General features: G+C 38.0%; 1 protein-coding gene across 1 annotated transcript; it reads left to right on the top strand.

Moving 5' to 3' along the window:
• Position 1: 1 nt before the first annotated feature.
• On the top strand, positions 2-17673 carry LOC103768048 (NAD(P) transhydrogenase, mitochondrial-like; the record flags this gene model as incomplete). Its single annotated transcript, XM_008935178.1, has 11 exons — positions 2-74; positions 6147-6376; positions 7494-7711; positions 9077-9164; positions 9850-9938; positions 11433-11620; positions 12398-12531; positions 14278-14469; positions 15545-15698; positions 16559-16720; positions 17536-17673. Coding segments are annotated over 11 exons (1666 nt in total), but the record flags the coding sequence as incomplete, so codon positions are not given.
• Positions 17674-17698: the final 25 nt, after the last annotated feature.

Consider the following 17698-nt stretch of genomic DNA (forward strand, 5'->3'; position numbering starts at 1 on the left):
TGCTGCGAAGATGCCCAGCGTGCGAATGTTTAGAACCCACCAGAGGCTCACGTCTCAGGCAGCTCCAAAGCCAGGTAAATTGATTAAACTGCCGTAAATAATCTTGCATTTTGAAACGTGAAGATAGCTTGAACAGTTTGAGGCCGGTTTTGGAAAAGGGCTTATGCAGAAGGTCTTTGTGTTTATTATGAGTACTTTGGATCCAAATAGTTTTTATGGGCAGGGAGTCAGAGCTCCTGTTGACACTTATTTGGTTTGAGGGAAGTATTTAAACAAATGCTTCTCTTAGTTAAAAGCCTGAGTTCCCTATGGGTTGTGGTAGTGCACCTCTTTGTATGCATGCAAGGGAGACTACAGCCCTCACAAAGCAAGCAAGCATGACTATAGGTAGATGTAATTATCTCATTTGAGAAATTTCCTAAGTTTGTACAGGAAACTTTGTTTTATTGCCTTGAAGAAATTCTGATTGGTACCTTCTCACGTAGGGCTTGTTGGTATCTTTGCATTAATTATATTTTAGTGCAGATAATGGACAAATTCAGGTACTTTCAGGGAAGAAAGGAGGGGGAATGAGGGCATCCTTGGTGACTGGTGTATGAAAATAAGAACTGACTTTTTTTTTTTGTTGTTCTTTACCCTATACTGTGCATAGCCTGACAGCTACAAAACTGGAGAATACATAAAATGGGTTTATTGTTCTTTCTACCCAGTATCCTGCATGGGTCATGAAGCAATTTAGAGACCCTGCTTCAGTGCAGATCTAGGGTCTTCTCAGTCTGTGATAGATTAACGTAGAGAGCTTGACTGACTGCACACAGTGTTGATTTCTTCCAAACATACACAGTAGGTAACTGCATTAGACATTTCAGAGTATTAGAGAAGTGCTGCTGTTTGTGAACAGAGGTGTGTCTGGTTGTGAAAACACAGGGCATAGGGTTAGACTGTGTAACTCTGAGAATTTGCTGCATGGAATTTCTGGCAGTACTCACGGTGGCTGCTGCATTTTGGGGTCCTTTCCAATTGCTGACCCAATGTTTTGGAGCTTCTGAAGAAGCGTGATGAGAGGAAGAGTTTCTTTACTTTTGAGGGCTCATGATGATTTGTATCACATGGCTTTTTACTGTAGCTGCATGGTGAAACCTGAATTTTGTTGCTCTGACAGGTTTGTGATGCTCCTTTTTTCTTTCTCCCACATTAATTACCTGAGTGAAAGAGACACGTGCCTATCTTGATATAGCAAATTGTCCCTTGGTTGGGTGTGTTAGCCTGGGACATAGGAAACTAGGTTCAAAGTTCTTTCTCAAATGTCCCAGGTAAGTGCCCTTGTTTGAATTTGGACTCAGCCTTGGTATTTGACCTTGACCACAAATTTAATCATGAAACTGAAAGAGCTTTTCAGTCTTACTGAAATCAGCATGCTTATCTGTGTGTGTGCATTTTCTTGGTTTTATGAATCAGTTTTCAGAATTTTTTTCACTAGGATGGAGAATTCTGATGAGTGTTGTGTGTTTAAGCATCCATTGCTGTGTCTTTGGTCCTGTCATGTGAAAGCTGTTAAATTTAAGGGTGAATAGTATTCATGCAACACAGTTATTGAATGCTGAGAATTATATAAGCTGGGTAAGTCTTTTGGTTGATAGTTAAGCCGTTCTTATAGTTCATTTTGGTAACATGAGATTTGTCATTCAGTAGAGGACAAAGTAAGGATAAAACAGTCATTGAATATCAAATTAGTAGCAGTACTGTTGCCTGTGCATACTTTTTAAGTGGTCTTGAATCAAACTTAACAGCATGTAAAGTAACTGCTTTTTTTTCTTACTTTTAGATATTATCTTTTATTACAGTGACACTTAAAATCACTGTAATGCTAAGAAGAGAGTATGTTTTCTGCGAAGAGTAGTGTCACAGTAATTCTCCCTAGATCTGTAGTTATTACTTCCATTCTCTCTGATTAGCTTGCGTTTAGTCCAGGATATGTTGTGTACCAGAATAACAGCTGCTTGAGAAGTGAAGAGATTTGGAGTCAGTTGAAAAGTAAGCTTGGAGGATGGATACTTATTTTACTGCTACTTATTTTGCTGCCATTTTCTTTGTTTCTTAGAAACATGGGAATTTTCAAACAGGAGTAAACAAGTATTCCTCTAACCTGTCTCAAACAGTGTCTAGCACCAGATGTTTCAGAAAGAGAACGAAGCCTTGGGAAAATGCTTATGGAGTGGCCAACTCTGAGGTTTCCATTATACTTCCCCATTGGTTTGTCCTACAGCTTTGTGACTCTTACCCCTCTCAGCATTTTTAATGTCCTTTTATTTTGATGCTTCTTTCTTAAATTTCCTGTGTTTTTTTTTTCTTCCCTAAATCTTGCAGAACTTTTAAAACTGTAGCAATTTACTGTCAACGAATTTTCTAGATAATCTGAACACTATTTATAAACCATATACGTCCTTTTTTAATTTTCTTGGGTTTTTTATGTCCTTGCTTGTGTAAGAAGAGGGGTCAGGTGTTGGTTTAATGTTCTGTACCGTTCTTTTTTTTTTCTTTTTGCCAACATCATATTGCTGTTCTTCGGAATATGTCCTCATCTTCAGAACAGGTGAGATGATTTGTTTAAAGCTGGTATGAGAGTAACTTAGAAATTAGGCAGGTCATGTATCCTGTGTTCCCATCCCAGACCATGTGCTGTACAGTTAGTACTTATCCTTTCTCTAAGACAGTCTCTAATATTTGTTGATAGCTTTGGACTACAGACTACTTCCTGATGGCAGGTTAAGGAGATAAAAACGTGTATTTTTTGTTTATTTATTTACATACAATGTTGTGAGTTTTCTTGATAGTTTCAACGTAGGATCTTCCTTAAATGTTCAGTTTGTAGATGAAGTTAAATGGAGAAAATTGCTTTTATAGTTATTTTTATTTTCAATTTCTGAAGCTTGGAGATGTAGCTACTTATTTTTAACTTGAAATTTTAATATGTTCTCATTACGCAGTCAGAATAACATTAAGGGAATGAGCTTCCTGCTAGTGGCTTCCTACTAGTTCTGCTAAATTCTAATTTATGTATATTCCATACCAAGGTTCTAAGGCCTCGGAAATGTAGGGTTTCTACTTTTGTTAGCAAGGGAATCCTTTTGGTGTTGGTTCTTTATACAAAAAAAACGTCCTGTCTATCTCCTCTTCAGTGAACAATATGTTCAGAATCTTCATGTGAATCAGGTACTGAAGGCATGGTATCTTGGTCTGCTTTTGAAAAATTTTCTAGTATAGGACATGAAGGCTTAGAAAGGCAACTTGGAAGCTTCACACCCTCATGCAGTTTTAAACCCGTGGCAAGGATCAAGAATGTGTTTCCTCAAAATAAAACCTAAATCAAGATTTAGGTTTAGATTTACTCAGTTTGTAATTCTAGGTTTAAACCTTTCAAAACTAATGACTTTGATGAAATTACTGAGTTAACAAACCAAATCTGTGTTCTTAGTATAGCTTCTGTCAACCATAGTGTTTATCATACCCTGTCTTCTGCTTGCAGTTACAGACATCTGCTTCATTGTGGGGCTGAATTATGTGATAGCTCAGGATAGTTTGCTTGAAAAATGTCCTGTACCTGTGCTGGCTAAAGGCTGGCAAACTGGCATCTGTTTGCCTCTGCATTGATTTGCTTCTGTAGTCACTGATGGCTAGAAATTTGGTAGTGGGACAGAGGAATAAAAAAAGGTGAGAGGCAAGTGAGGCTTGTTGAATGTTTATCTTTCATTTGATCTTCCAAAGCATTGGAAGAGGGCATAGTCCTCAGTATTGGTCTCTGATCATTCTGCTCATGAAGTAAGATGCAAATACTTTCCACCTGAAAAAGTTTTACCTATTTTTATTGCATGCAAGGGGTAACAATGTGAAAGAAAGAAATGAGAAAGCTCATGTCGTATGTGATGAGTGTGTATTCCTGTCCCAGCCTTCCTATAAATCTACTCTTCTACTCTGGTACCCCACACAACAGCAAGTAAATAAAAGAAATTGGAGACATCAATAGTCTTATGGGCCTTAGGAGCTGAAAAAAGAAAAAAAAAAAATTTGCTTCAGGAACAAACTTCTACCTTCTAGGTTTTATTTTTGCTTCTAAAAGGCACGAGAACTCATTTCCACTGAGTCGATTTAGAGGAAATCAGCAGGACTTTATTAGGTACTAATTAGGAGAAGAAACAAGGAGGAAGTTCTCTTCGAATGATAAGGGTAATTTGTACAAGTGACAGCAACAGTTAATGTGGCTTTGAAGTGTGTAGTGCTAGGAATGCCCTCAGTTGCCCAGAGATGCTTTGATGTGGGGTGTGCTAGTGAAGCAGATCTTTGTAAAGCATCGTTATCTGTGTGGGTCTGTTGTTTTAGATGGGCACTCTCCTGTTGTGACACTGTGTTCCTTTAAAGCATGTTTTTAGGAATTTAATTTTTGTTTTGTAATCTAAAGAACTTTAAATGTTCTCCAAAGTATAAAATATTGAAACACGTGTTTCTGCAAATTATTTGTTACCATTTGATTAATTTCAAAGAGAGACCTAAAGTAAAATATAATTAGAAGTAATGCACTAATTTGTCTGCTGATCTTTCATGCTGTCTTGTTGACTGTGTTCAATCAGTTTTTTTTTAATGGATTAGAAGACCAACAAGTACAGGTAGATATTTAAGTACGAATTCTCAGCAGCTCTGCTGTATATTCAGAACATTGTAAGTTGATAGTTTCATTTCATGAACATTGTCAGATGTTCAACTTAAAGCACTTTATAGTCTGTGTTTTATTTTGTAGGTAGATTTAAGTTTAAACATATAAAAATAATTCAGTTCCTGAAAACTCTTGTAGCGTGGTATGTTTGGCTTTGTTGTGCTTGTTTCTATCTTAAAAAAATGAACATGAAAAAAGTGGAAAGGAAGGCTTCCTGAAGTGTACAACATGTCTGGTACAATTTTTATAGCACAATACATAATATTGGTGGCCAAATTAAAAGATTTGCAATTTAAAACAAGCCTTTCACTCCACTCCTCTTTTTTTTTTTTTCCTTTTTGTTGCTTGATCTTTAGCATGAGTGACTGCTTAGACTGCTCAAATTGTATTTAATTTCTGTATATATGGTGTAGGTGTCTTGTGTATAAGTGTCACAATCCAGGTTTAAATTCTGTCTGGACGTTAGTGAAAGCTGGTGCAGAACTGGGCCTGTGTCCTGGGCTGGGTGCTGTCTAGTGTAATTGGAGCAATGTGGTTGTTTGATACAGAGTTCTTCTGCTTAAGTCTGCATATTTATAAATTTTTTTAAAACGTGTTTGGATCAGAGAAATATAACTTTTGGATACTAGGCTGGAAGCCTGCAAATGGTATGTGAACAAAGTTATGTGTTTGCAATTTGAAACCTTATGCTAAAGCTGATAAATTGCTACTTCAGCAGTTTCCTGGTGCTTTTTAGTGGAGCTTGAACAAGTTAAGACAAGTAGATAACATTTAAGAGAAGTATAATTGAACAAACTAGTAGATAGATATTCCATTGTTCTTCAGTTACTTCTGAATCCTCTTTTTTTTTGTTTCTTTAGCAACCCTTGGAGTACTTTGTCCTCGTAGGTGTGCTTTTTCAATGTACTTTATGGAATGTAAGTTACATTCGTTAATAGTGACCTGAGAGAATGGCAATATGATAGAGATTAAGAACATTTTCATTCAGAATGCAGTTCAGCTGTGCAAGCCCATTTGTCTATTTCTTCACACTAGAATTGAAGTGACTAGGGAGATATTTGAGTTGCTCTTTACCCCAGGTAGATTGTGTTATTACCAGAACACTGTGTATTGTGCAAATCAGAATGCCAGTTAAGCAGTCAGAACTGTATAAATTCGGATGGGTATTAACTGCACTGAACACTTGTTACTGCTTGTGTGGCTGACTGTGCTGACCTCCTGATCCCTGAGAGAACAGGGATCTCTGGTGAGGTGGTGTAATTTAAGGAAATGTAAACTATGTTTCTAGAAAATACTGTTCTGTGTCCTCTTCCCTTAGGAGGGAGAATTGCAAAGTATGACATGTCTGTGTGTGCCTGTACAACACTGAAGTGTGCCATTAATACCAGCCCATTAATCTTTGGTGCAACTAATGCTGTCCTATCTGCCACTCTTACAGGAATTCCTTATAAACAGCTGACTGTAGGTGTCCCAAAGGAGATATTTGAGAATGAGAAAAGAGTGGCTCTATCACCGGCTGGAGTTCAAGCCTTGGTTAAACAAGGCTTCAATGTTGTGGTGGAATCTGGTGCTGGAGAAGCTTCCAAGTTTTCTGATGACCATTACAGAGAAGTTGGAGCGAAGATCCAGGGGACCAAGGAAGTTCTGGCTTCTGATTTGGTTGTCAAAGTAATTACTTTGTTAATATATTTCCTATTAAATTCTCTTTGGTGAGACATATTGGTCAATTTTTCTAACAGCCTGCTGAAAGTTCAGTAAGTCAGCTCCTTCAAATTAATTTTTTCCATTCTAAATACTGATTCAGTTTTAGTGTCTTTTTTTTTATAGCTCAGGTGTGCATCCATAGTAATAGATGAGTAAATGGCAGCACTGAAAAAAAATTAAGGGTCATTTCTTATCAGGTATTTAATTACCTTGGTGGAATTGTGCTATTCTAGTACTTGAGGTTGTTCTGGACTCTAATCAGATGAGATCCCTGCTCTAAGAAACTTTCTCTCCAAAGTTTGTAACGTACAGCTCAAGTTATTCTTTAGAGAGAGTTGCTTGGAGTTTAGAAAATGGAAGTTTCTAACTTTCCTTAATCAGGCATCCAACAATTCCTCAGCAAGAGTGTATTAAATGTGGCTGATCTGGGAGGACTGCTAAAGTGAAGCTGCTTGAGAAGGGATAGCTTGGGCAGAGGCCTGAAGGAAAAAAGAAGATCACCTTAAATGTGACATTGAGGCTGCCTTTAACTCCCCTATTTGAAGTTATCCTGTGAGGATTGAACATAGAATTTTTGTGAACAACCCTTTTAAGTAGGTCTCTTCTTGAAGAAAAGTGAGAAACTCAAAAGAGGTGAATAAAGGTCACAATGAGTATCTCCTGGACTTCATGCTTGAAATTCCCTGTATGTAAAGGTACATTGCTACCTAATTAGTGATTCTCAGCCTGTAGACCTTAATCAGCACATCTGTTCAGCAATCATTTTGTTTAAAAGTGGTATGTTTGGGGGTGGCAGACTGACATAAAATTCAGTAACTGCTGGTTAGAAGCCATCGCGTCTTTCTGAAGGTGTGTGCTGACTTTTACATGCCTGTCACCATTCTGCTGAGAGCTAATTCTGATATGTGGGCTCCAGCTAAGAAATGCAGTTACTCAGTTTTGTTGTGTGAACAGCCTTTGATACATTTTCTTACTTGTGTACTTTGTGGATGGGAATGGTCAGACTGCAAGCAGGAAGAAAGGAGGTGTGGCTTCTGACTTATTTCCTCTGATTAATTTGAAAACTTCTCTCTTTCCTCAGGTGAGGGCTCCTATATATAACTCAGCTCTAGGTGTACATGAAGCAGATCTTTTTAAGACAGCGGCTACCCTTATTAGTTTTATCTACCCAGCACAAAATCCAGACCTCCTGAAAAAACTTGCAGAAAAAAAGACTACTGTCTTGGCTATGGATCAGGTTCCACGAGTCACCATTGCTCAGGGATATGACGCACTTAGCTCCATGGCCAACATTGCTGGGTATGGATTTTACTTTTTTTTTTCTTCCCGCGGCTTGAGTAAGTAGAGCTGGATTAAAAGCTCTGTGATTTCATATTAGGTGCATGTAAAACAATTCTGCATCTCTGTTTGCATACAGCTGTTTTAAGCAGGATGACACTGTAAGAGGTGCCAAACAAGTTTCTTACAGTTAGCTTTGTCCATGATCAGAGCAAATAAACAACTAACTAAACGAAACTGAGGGCAGTTCTAATTCTGGACTCATTTGCCTAGTGCCTTTTTGCTTTGACCTAGATTAGAGCAGACTCAAAGGTATCCTCAAGGCAGCTTGAGCACAGATTGTCTGTCAATGAGATCTGGTTGTTGGGAGCTAACTAGCCCAAACAGCGCTCACGATGAATGCAGTTGCCATGACAGATGTAAACAAAAGACCAAATACTCTCAGACATCTTTGTGCTTTGCAACTGGTATTGTACTGAATTAAAATGTTGTTGCCAAGTTGACTTTTATTATTAGGTTCTTTATTGCTTTTTAAGTTTTATTTTTACTTAGATTATGTAAGACATTGGCCTGTGGAGAAGGTTGCCAGATTTTGGTTGTACCAGCAGTATACATCTGCATACAATTGATTGCTTCTCTGTTTTCATTCTGTGGAATTTTACTAAATTGCAGACAATTTAATAAGGTATTTAAAGGTATAAAATGTACAGTCTGTATTCCAAATTAGAACTAATTTTACAGGATACAGACCTCTATATGTCCCTGCTGGAGAGAGAAGAGAGAGTGGAATGGGACTGTTGAACTGTAAAATTTTTAGTAAATATGTAAGAAAATGTGCAGTGTTGTTAAGAAGAGGCATATTCACACATTAATCATCAGTTTCAGACAGCTCTGCTGGTGTTAACAAGTAGCAAGGCTAGGCTGCTTGCTGTGCAGGGTGAGGGACAGTTTCTTTCTTGACAGTGTGTATGCTTGTGGAAGTGAACTTAGTGCAGAATTACTCTGGGTTTTGCAACTGCTTGTTCGTGTATCCTTCCCTAACAATCCACAGGTAACAGCCATTGTAGGTAGCCTCAAAGACTGTAAAGTTAACTTTTGGAGAATTAGGCATTTCGTTTTCAGGTAAAATTTTGAGTGAATAGTTCTGACTGTCCAATATATTGCAGTCTGGAAAAATTCTATCTGAAAACGCAGTCCATGATTTAAACAAAAAGGCAAGAAATACGAACAAAGACAGGCTAATAAACTTGTGCTCAGTAGTAAAATATTAAACTTGTTTTATCCTCGGCACGCTATGGTCAAATGTTCATCCTTTTGACTGCTATGATGAATGGAATTGTACCAAGCCTGTGAAAATACTGATATGTGTTTGTCCTTAATTAACAGTTACAAGGCTGTTGTACTGGCAGCAAATCACTTTGGTCGATTTTTCACGGGTCAAATCACAGCTGCTGGTAAAGTTCCTCCAGCAAAGGTATGTGCAGTTAAACAGATACTGTGGCATAAGAATGTGAGTTCCTGAGGACAGCTTATCACTGCTGAAACTGTGTTACAAGGCTTTTTTACTTCCTGGGGGCTAGTTCTAGAGACTTCAGAAATCCCTATAGTTGTTCCTGTACCAATTTTTTTTTCACTACCTGTAGTGCCATTTTTTTTAAGGAATAGTAGAATAATTTGAGTTTTATTTAAGTTTGCTTAGTTTTAAACATCAGACTAGCTATATGTGGATGGTTGTGTGGTTTGTGCTGTTTTCCCCCCAGATGAGAAAGGCAGGCAAGCAGTTAAGAAGTTAGAGAAATTGGGATTTCTGGTGTTGGATTGGAATAGCAGGTGGATTGGGTTGAAGATAAATGAAAGCAGAATTAGGGAAGGGAAAAAAATTGCAGAGAGAACCTGTACTTACATAAAATGCGTAGTGTTAACTACAGATGAGTTGGCTATCAGGCAAGTGAAGTTAGGGGTTACGGCTTTTAAACTGATAGGTCAGTAAAGCTGCCCCATAAATCTAAGTTTGGGTTCTGTGTCCTAAGGTAAGTTGTTTAAGTGGCTTGTTAAGGAGATGTATTTTTGGTGCTGCTGCTTTCCTATGCTTTTTTTTGTGCTTTTTCTGCAGCTCTAGTTTAGTTTATTGTCCAAGCATGGTAATGGTATCATTCTAGGTCTTGATCATTGGAGGAGGAGTTGCTGGCCTAGCTTCTGCAGGAGCAGCTAAATCGATGGGTGCAGTGGTTCGTGGATTTGATACTAGGTGGGTATGTGAAAATGGTAATAGCAGTCTGAAATTAGTTCAAGATTAAGTAGTTTGTGGTTGTGAACACAACACAAGGGAAAGCACTTGTACTGCACTGAATCACAGCGCCTTTCCTACCACTCTTATTCTGTCATTATTTCTCCATTTGTTATACCTCAAAGTAACCAAACCTTCCATAGGATCCTCTTTAAATCATTCAGAACTATGTGAAGAAAAAAATCATTGCTATGAAAATGAGAAATTTAGGGCTTTTATCCAGAACTTCATGTCTCTGTTCTTCTTGGGGATATAGGAGAAATACTGAAGAAATAACTTTATGCCCTCATTTATAGCTGCATACTCTCATTCAGCTCTACTCTCCTGGTACTAGAGAGCCCAGATAGGAATGTTTTGGAGAGACACTTTTTTCAATCTGCTGAAGGAGACAAAGAGACCAAGTTATTTCGTTTATGAACCTCAAGATGAAAGAACAGAAACTGCAGCTGAAGCTGCTTTAGATTATGCTTTCCTTGAGCCTCTTCTTTATGTTAGTAAGGATTATTTTGTCCTATAGCCGTTTTTTAGAGCAGTACACTGGGAAAATTACAGAGCACAAACTTTTTTCCTCTTACAGCTACAGGAACTGCAAACTTCATTAAATCTTATTCTGTTAAATGGCCTTATATTGAATTTGTATGTACTTAATACTGTATTTGCATTAAAATTGCTCATATATGCTTAGTTTTAAGCAGAAGTGCCATCTAGTGCTAGTTAGCTATGTCTAATATGGGAGAATGAAAATTAATATATCTCCAGATTTATGATGTGCAATATGAAAAAAAAACCCTTTACTCTGGGTTGTTGGAAAATCTGCATGTTTTAAAACAAACTGGAAAGAGTCTTTTCTGCATACTGCGAATGTTCAACTAACACTGAAATTTTAGTCTCACTATTTACTGCGATTCCATATGATGAAAAATAAATTACAGATTTACAGGATAACTTAAAAAAACCACCCAAACAAAAAAAAACCCACCAAACCCCTAAGAAACTACCGCAAAACACCACCCCTACTGTTCAGATGGGCTCCCCCCAATTTTTCCCTGTGAAAAGAAGACTTACTGGCATTTCCCATTTCACAGATTAAAGACAGGGCCACAAGCTGTGTATTTGTTGCCTATCTTTGGCATCTAAGTTTGGCATCTGTGGATTTACGTAATCATGACAAGAGAAACGGGAGAGCTGAGATAGTCAGTGGCTAAGCTCCCAGGTTACAGGAAGCCATAGGCTGCCATCATTCCAAATCCAAGTATCTTCGTTCAGGACATAAAGTTAGTGATGCAGTTACTTTTTTCACTGAATACACAAACTTTATGATTTGGCTATGGCCTCCTTAATCCTAGAATAAGTTTGAGTTCTCTTGTCTGAAGACTGCTACTGAAAAAGCCAGAAAAGTCATGGTGGATGTTTAAAGTAGTGGTTGTTTCCTCCCTTGCAATTTTCTTTTTGTAGAGCTGCAGCTCTAGAACAATTCAAGTCTCTTGGTGCTGAGCCTTTGGAAGTAGACATAAAAGAATCTGGAGAGGGACAAGGTGGTTATGCTAAAGAAATGTCAAAAGAATTTATTGAAGCTGAAATGAAACTGTTCGCCAAGCAGTGCCAAGACGTTGATATTATCATCACTACAGCGCTTATTCCAGGTATGTTGTATGTGCAAGATGCTAATTTTAATTTACGTGTTTTGGAGCCGTGCCTGCAGTGAAAGCAGGGGTGTTAATGAATTACGCCTCTGTAGGCATGGAACTTTTCCCTTCCCTGATAAATGCCTGTTTTCAAAGTGCATGCCTTTTTTCACAGCTTTGTTTTTTCAAACCTCCGGTCTTTAACTTGATATCACCATGTTTTCTTACTAAATGAGTCGATAGTAATGAATAAGCAAGAGAATTCTATATTCTTATTTTATTACTTCACTGCTGCTTCTGCACTGAAGCAAGTCCAGCTGGAACAGTACTGTCTTCTGTAATTGAAACACAGTAAGGTAGAACTTAGGTTTTTGTGCTTTGTATTGCACATCTATGTTTTAATAGTTTATGCTGTGTGGTGTAGTGTGTGTGTTTGTTTGTGTGTGTTTTTTTTTTTTTTTTTTTTTTTTTTTTTGTTTAGTTGTTTTTTGTTATAACTTGGGATTGTAAGTTTGGGTGTTGTCAGTTTACTTGAGTGCAAAATTGCACTTGGCAACATCTTTGGTAGACTGCTCATGCATAGCCTTTTTTATATGCTTGGGAGCAAGATGTTCTAGCATCTCTTCTCTCTGCCTGTATAAACAGACCTCCTGTGGCATTTCAGCCTAGGTATGGATTACTTGAACATTTTGCTTGCAAAAATAAGGTTGAAAGAGGAGGGGATAATTCATCTCCTGAGGTCTACAGATAAAAAGCTGTATTTTATGTTTACCTTACTATGTCTTGTCTCATCAGGCAAAAAAGCTCCCGTCTTGTTTAAGAAAGATATGATTGAATCAATGAAAGAGGGTTCAGTTGTTGTGGATTTAGCTGCAGAAGCAGGGGGAAATATTGAGACTACAAAGCCTGGAGAATTGTATGTTCATAAGGTGAGCATTTTAATGTGTAGATCATTCTCAGTTTGCATGAGTTCACGTGGTGTTTTGTATACTGTATGCTGAAAACAAGTAGATGATTTTGCTATTTGGGCTTAAGTAATCCTTTAGATTTGCATTTGGTCACGAGTCACGTCTATAATACTTTCGAAGATTTTTAAAGAAATGAATACCTTTGTATAGTGTTAATTTGTTTATTAAGTATGGAATTATTACTGCTTAGACTTCCAAGTCCAGTGATTTGCCTCTGAGTTGAGGGTATGGTTTGATGCCTATTTCTTGCTCTGCCTAGAGAGACAGCAGTAGCAATATCTTCTTTGACTTGCTTCTCACCTCCCACAACTAGAGGTTAACAGTCCCTGTCATAGGTAAGCTAAAGAGGTTCAGAATATGTCAGTGTTTACTTCAGTGCAAAGTCTCTGACTTAGTTCAATATAATTTCTGTTTCCAGAAGGTGCTGTCTTTGTACATCTTTAGCTTCGACAGCATGTGTCTGCCCCAGAGTATGCAAGCCACTTGTAGACCAAGCTAGGAGTAGCATGAATTCATTCATTAAAGTAAGCAGTTTTACTCTGCACTGAACTAACTGCTTGGGTTTTGCTCTAGTGTTCATTGGCTCAGTTGAGAGCTTGTTTTTTGGGCTCTACTTTTTGGGTTTTTATTTTTGGTAGTTGTGAGATACCTACTAGCAGTTACATTTAGGAGATGAGATTTAAAGTAACAAGTAACTTGTTACTGATGATGTAAGGACATAATACAGTTATTAGGGAAGCCTGTGGATGTATTGCTGCCACTCTTAATAATGTAAGTGGGGCTTTGTGTGTGTATATGATGAGTCATGGATTGTGTTTAGCTTTGTGGTTTTCTAGGGCTTCTGATGTTGTTCCTTCAAAGCTGGAATTAGAGTATGTAGAAGAGGAATAGGCAGATACTTGCATGAAGAATTTATGTGGGGCACTTATAGTCAGAGGAATATTACCCTGGATATAATGTACTGGCACTAAGCTGTGGATAAGAGTGGCTGGGCAGAACTATTGGGAGTGTGCCTGAGCACTGCATTAAGAAGCCAGTGTTCCTGGAAGCATCCTGGATTTTAGCTGTGGGTTGTGGGAGCAGTGTTTTAACATAGGCCTGCTTGAACACGAAAAGCGTATGTCGGCCTCAGCTTTTCATACCTTCCAAACCCTCAAAAGCCTGATAGCCGTGTGTGCTCACATTTTTTCTTTAAACAGTGTGGGTTTTTCTTTAAACAGTTGTGTTACATCTTTATGCAAATGTGAACCTGGGCATACTGCTTTCACAACTAGCCAGCTCTGAGGAAGTTCCCTTCACTCCTCTGCCATGTAGGAAGTTGCCATCCAGAAAGACTGAGAGGATGCCAGGCGTTGGATAGGATTATCTGCTAATTGGTTGCTTTAAGAAGCTAAGTTCTAAAAGACTGTTAGGATTTGGAGAGGACAAGCTCTTGCACCAATACATCTTCCTCTTTGTGTAGGCTTGTTGCTAATTGCATTTAAGGTGTTGGCCATGTTAAATTCTGTTAACTGCTGTGAGTAATCCTCCTCTGACTTAATCTTACAGCTGCAGGTAATGTTTTTTGCTGGGGCTAAAAAGAGAAATAAGTGAATCAGTTTGAATATATACTTCCAGAAGGATATGTTGGAATAGATGCTGCTTCTCCAAAGACTTCTTCAGTACTTCAGAGAGTACTAATCCTCAATTTACTTGAATTTTTTACAGGGTGTTACACACATTGGCTACACAGACCTGCCTAGCAGAATGGCTACCCAGGCCAGTACTCTGTATAGCAATAATATTATCAAACTCCTAAAGGCTATTAGTCCTGACAAAGAGAACTTCTACTTTGATCCAAAAGATGAATTTGATTATGGAACTTTGGATCATGTTATTAGAGGAACTGTAGTAATGAAGGTAAGTCAGTTAGTATTCTCTTCCTAATTTGTGAGCACATACTTTTACATTTGTCAATGCTGTCACTTTGAAATGCATTCAAAGCTACTGAATGCGGGTAGACTTCAAATGGGGCTCGATGAACAGTGTAGGCAACTGTCTTTATATTCAGCTGAATATTCCTCTGTGAAGGGGAACTTTGCTTTTTCTTCTTGTCATGGTTAAACAAATGCCTAATATCTGCTATTGGAAAAACAAGAAAAATACTAAATTTGCATGTTGTATTCATGTTTGAAACATTACTACAGGAACAGAAAAATATTCTTCCTTTCTATAATAAATGTGTTTCTGTTCTTGCAAAACTAACTTCAGAAAAAAATGGTGAGCTAGAATATGCAGTATACTTTAAGCTCTATTAGGAAATAACAAAATACGGACTTAGGGTATGGAACAGTATGACCTCTCCTGCAACTATTGGGAAATAATAATTTGCAGTTTAGGTAAGAGGTATTGATTTCTGTGGAGTTTTGTTGCATAATGCTGCCAACATTTTCTGATGCATATGATACCTACTATGAAGGAGGCTTGCATTGACTTCAGCTTCCCCAGACCGTTGAAGTAGTGTGTACAGCTCAGGTCTGACAGCTCCACCCAGTTATTCCTCCTGAGGCCTGGAGAACAGGATGGAATGTGAGATATCATGCTTAGTACCTAGCTGAGGTCTGGGCAGGCTCTGACTACAGTTCAGCTCTGCAGCAGATTTTGCTGTTTACATGTGTAAATTGTTTGCCATTTAAGGAACTTTACCACTTTGTTTTGGATTCTGCTTTCAAGCCTTGTGCTCTGTTTCCACCAGATGGACTTGGACACTAATATTAAATCTTAACAGAAGAATATGTAAACTGTTACAGTTACTTTGGTCAGGCTGTATTGATCCAGCCTTGCAGCCTTCTGCTGATGAAGAAATGGAAGATGTTCCTGTGGTATGCCTGCAGAAGGTTAAGATTGGCCTGGAGTTGCAGGATTAAGAAGAGCAGGCTCCTCTAACTATAAAGTATCTGCCATGTTAAGGATAACTGTAAATATCTCTTCTCAGGATGGCAAGGTGATTTTCCCAGCACCTCCACCAAATAACATTCCTCAAGGAGCACCTGTGAAGCCGAAGACGGTCGCAGAGCTGGAAGCGGAAAAAGCAGCTACCATTACACCTTTCAGGAGAACTATGACCAGTGCATCTGTATACACAGCAGGTAGGCAGCTGCTGGAGCTGGAGAGTCAGTGTATCAGAGTCCTCATTTGGTGAATACTTTTGATTCCTCATCTTACTCGATTTAATAACTATTTGGGAAAGCAGCTGATTGGCGTATCTTAATGTAAAATCAGTGTAGTGCAATAATTGTTTTGAGAAGGAAGATAAAATTTTAGAAATTGAATCAAAATTATTAACATTTCAGAAAATGCCGATTCACGCTGTGCTCAGGTGTGTGTGTTTGGCATTATTTAAATAGCAATAAAATACTTCAAATGCTTAATGACTCCTGCTAGGGACTGTGCCCATATTTTGCAGGAGAATCAATTCAATACTATTACTTACTTAAAAATTTAATGTGTGATACTTAAATGCGTGCAATCTACTGAAGTACTGAGAATAGGACATTTGTATTGACAAATAAATATTGATGGTTCTTCTCATTTGGTATTCTGTGTGCATCAAAACTGCATGAGATAATAGATTGAGTATTCTTAATTTTAAGCTCTGTTCTTCACGTTTTGAGTCTTCCAAGTAGTATCTCAACATGATTGTGACTCTTCCACATTTTTGCTGTAGAACAGGACACTGACAGGCTTCATGTAGAAATCTGTTTTTGCTTTGTGTGCATGCATAATGAAAGATGTATGTATTACATTTATGGTTTTATTTTCTATTGTAAAAGAAACATCAGCACAGAAGGAGCGTTGTAGTTGACAGATGACCCAGCTGATCTTGAAATAAGTCTGTGCACAAAACTCTGTTTTGCTTTGAGCTCAGTACTGGACTACTGTTGTACAGAATTTAACTTACAAAACCATCAAAAAGTTAAAGATGAGTTTTGTTGTGCTTTTCTTCTAGGTTTAGCTAGCATGTTAGGACTGGGCATTGTAGCTCCTAGTGCTGCTTTCACACAAATGGTGACAACATTTGGACTGGCTGGAATAGTGGGGTACCATACAGTATGGGGTGTGACTCCTGCTCTTCACTCTCCACTCATGTCAGTGACTAATGCGATTTCAGGTACGTAGCTGTCAAAAAAAACCACATTTATTTTCTATTTGGAGTAGGCACAGCTGTTACTTGAACTTTAGAGTAAGCTTGAGTCTTCAGAGTAAGCTTAAGTCGGCTAATACACCTTTTAAAATGCCAAAGAGCTTGGTACTACTTTGCATGTCTGAGTTCACTTTCATAAATAGCAAGGACACCTGAAACTCTGAGTGTGTTTTTTCAAAAGAAGGGCAGATGTGGCACTCTGTATTTTTTTATTTTTATGTCATTTTCCATTCTTAACCTGTTTGCTTTAAAGTTTGTTTTAATTGGAATGCTGCAGTCTGTCCTTCCATAGATAACTGCTTTCCTCCTATCTCTCCAAAATGTTGCTCTGAAAAGAACTTACCTTTCATAATTTCTGCGTTGTTTTTTTTCCTCCCCTCACACTGTGTTTTGAGAGAGGGGAAAAATAAAAAATGAATCTTACAGGTCACTTAAGAATAGATATATGAAATCTTAGATTTATAGAGTTGTGTGTGTGTATATGTGACAGGTTACAAGTCTGATATACTTTGACTGTTCAAAGCAAACCTTTTATTGAATGTACTTGGAAGTTGACTGTGCTTGAGACACTATTTCAGAAATACGTTCATGTACAGATCTGTTTTGTTCTGAAACATTTGTATTGCTGAAAAAGGTCATGGTAGTCTTCGTTTAAATAGTAAGGTGTAGAGTAGCGGTCAAAATTGAATTGGCTGGTGCATGTTTGACAACTGAAAGGAAACTTGCTGTAGGTATAGAGCCCTTTAACATTCAGTAACACTTTTTTTATCTCCTTTAAATAGGATTGACTGCAGTTGGTGGGCTGGTATTGATGGGAGGAAACTATCTCCCTGAAAATGTTTCTCAAAGTCTGGCAGTGCTTTCAGCCTTCATCTCTTCAGTCAATATTGCAGGTATGCATGTTAGGTTTTCTCCCAAAGGTAACTTTAAAGCTCTTGTGTAATT

This window comes from Merops nubicus, unplaced genomic scaffold (genome assembly GCF_000691845.1).
Source record: "Merops nubicus isolate BGI_N331 unplaced genomic scaffold, ASM69184v1 scaffold48182, whole genome shotgun sequence".
NCBI lineage: Eukaryota > Metazoa > Chordata > Aves > Coraciiformes > Meropidae > Merops > Merops nubicus.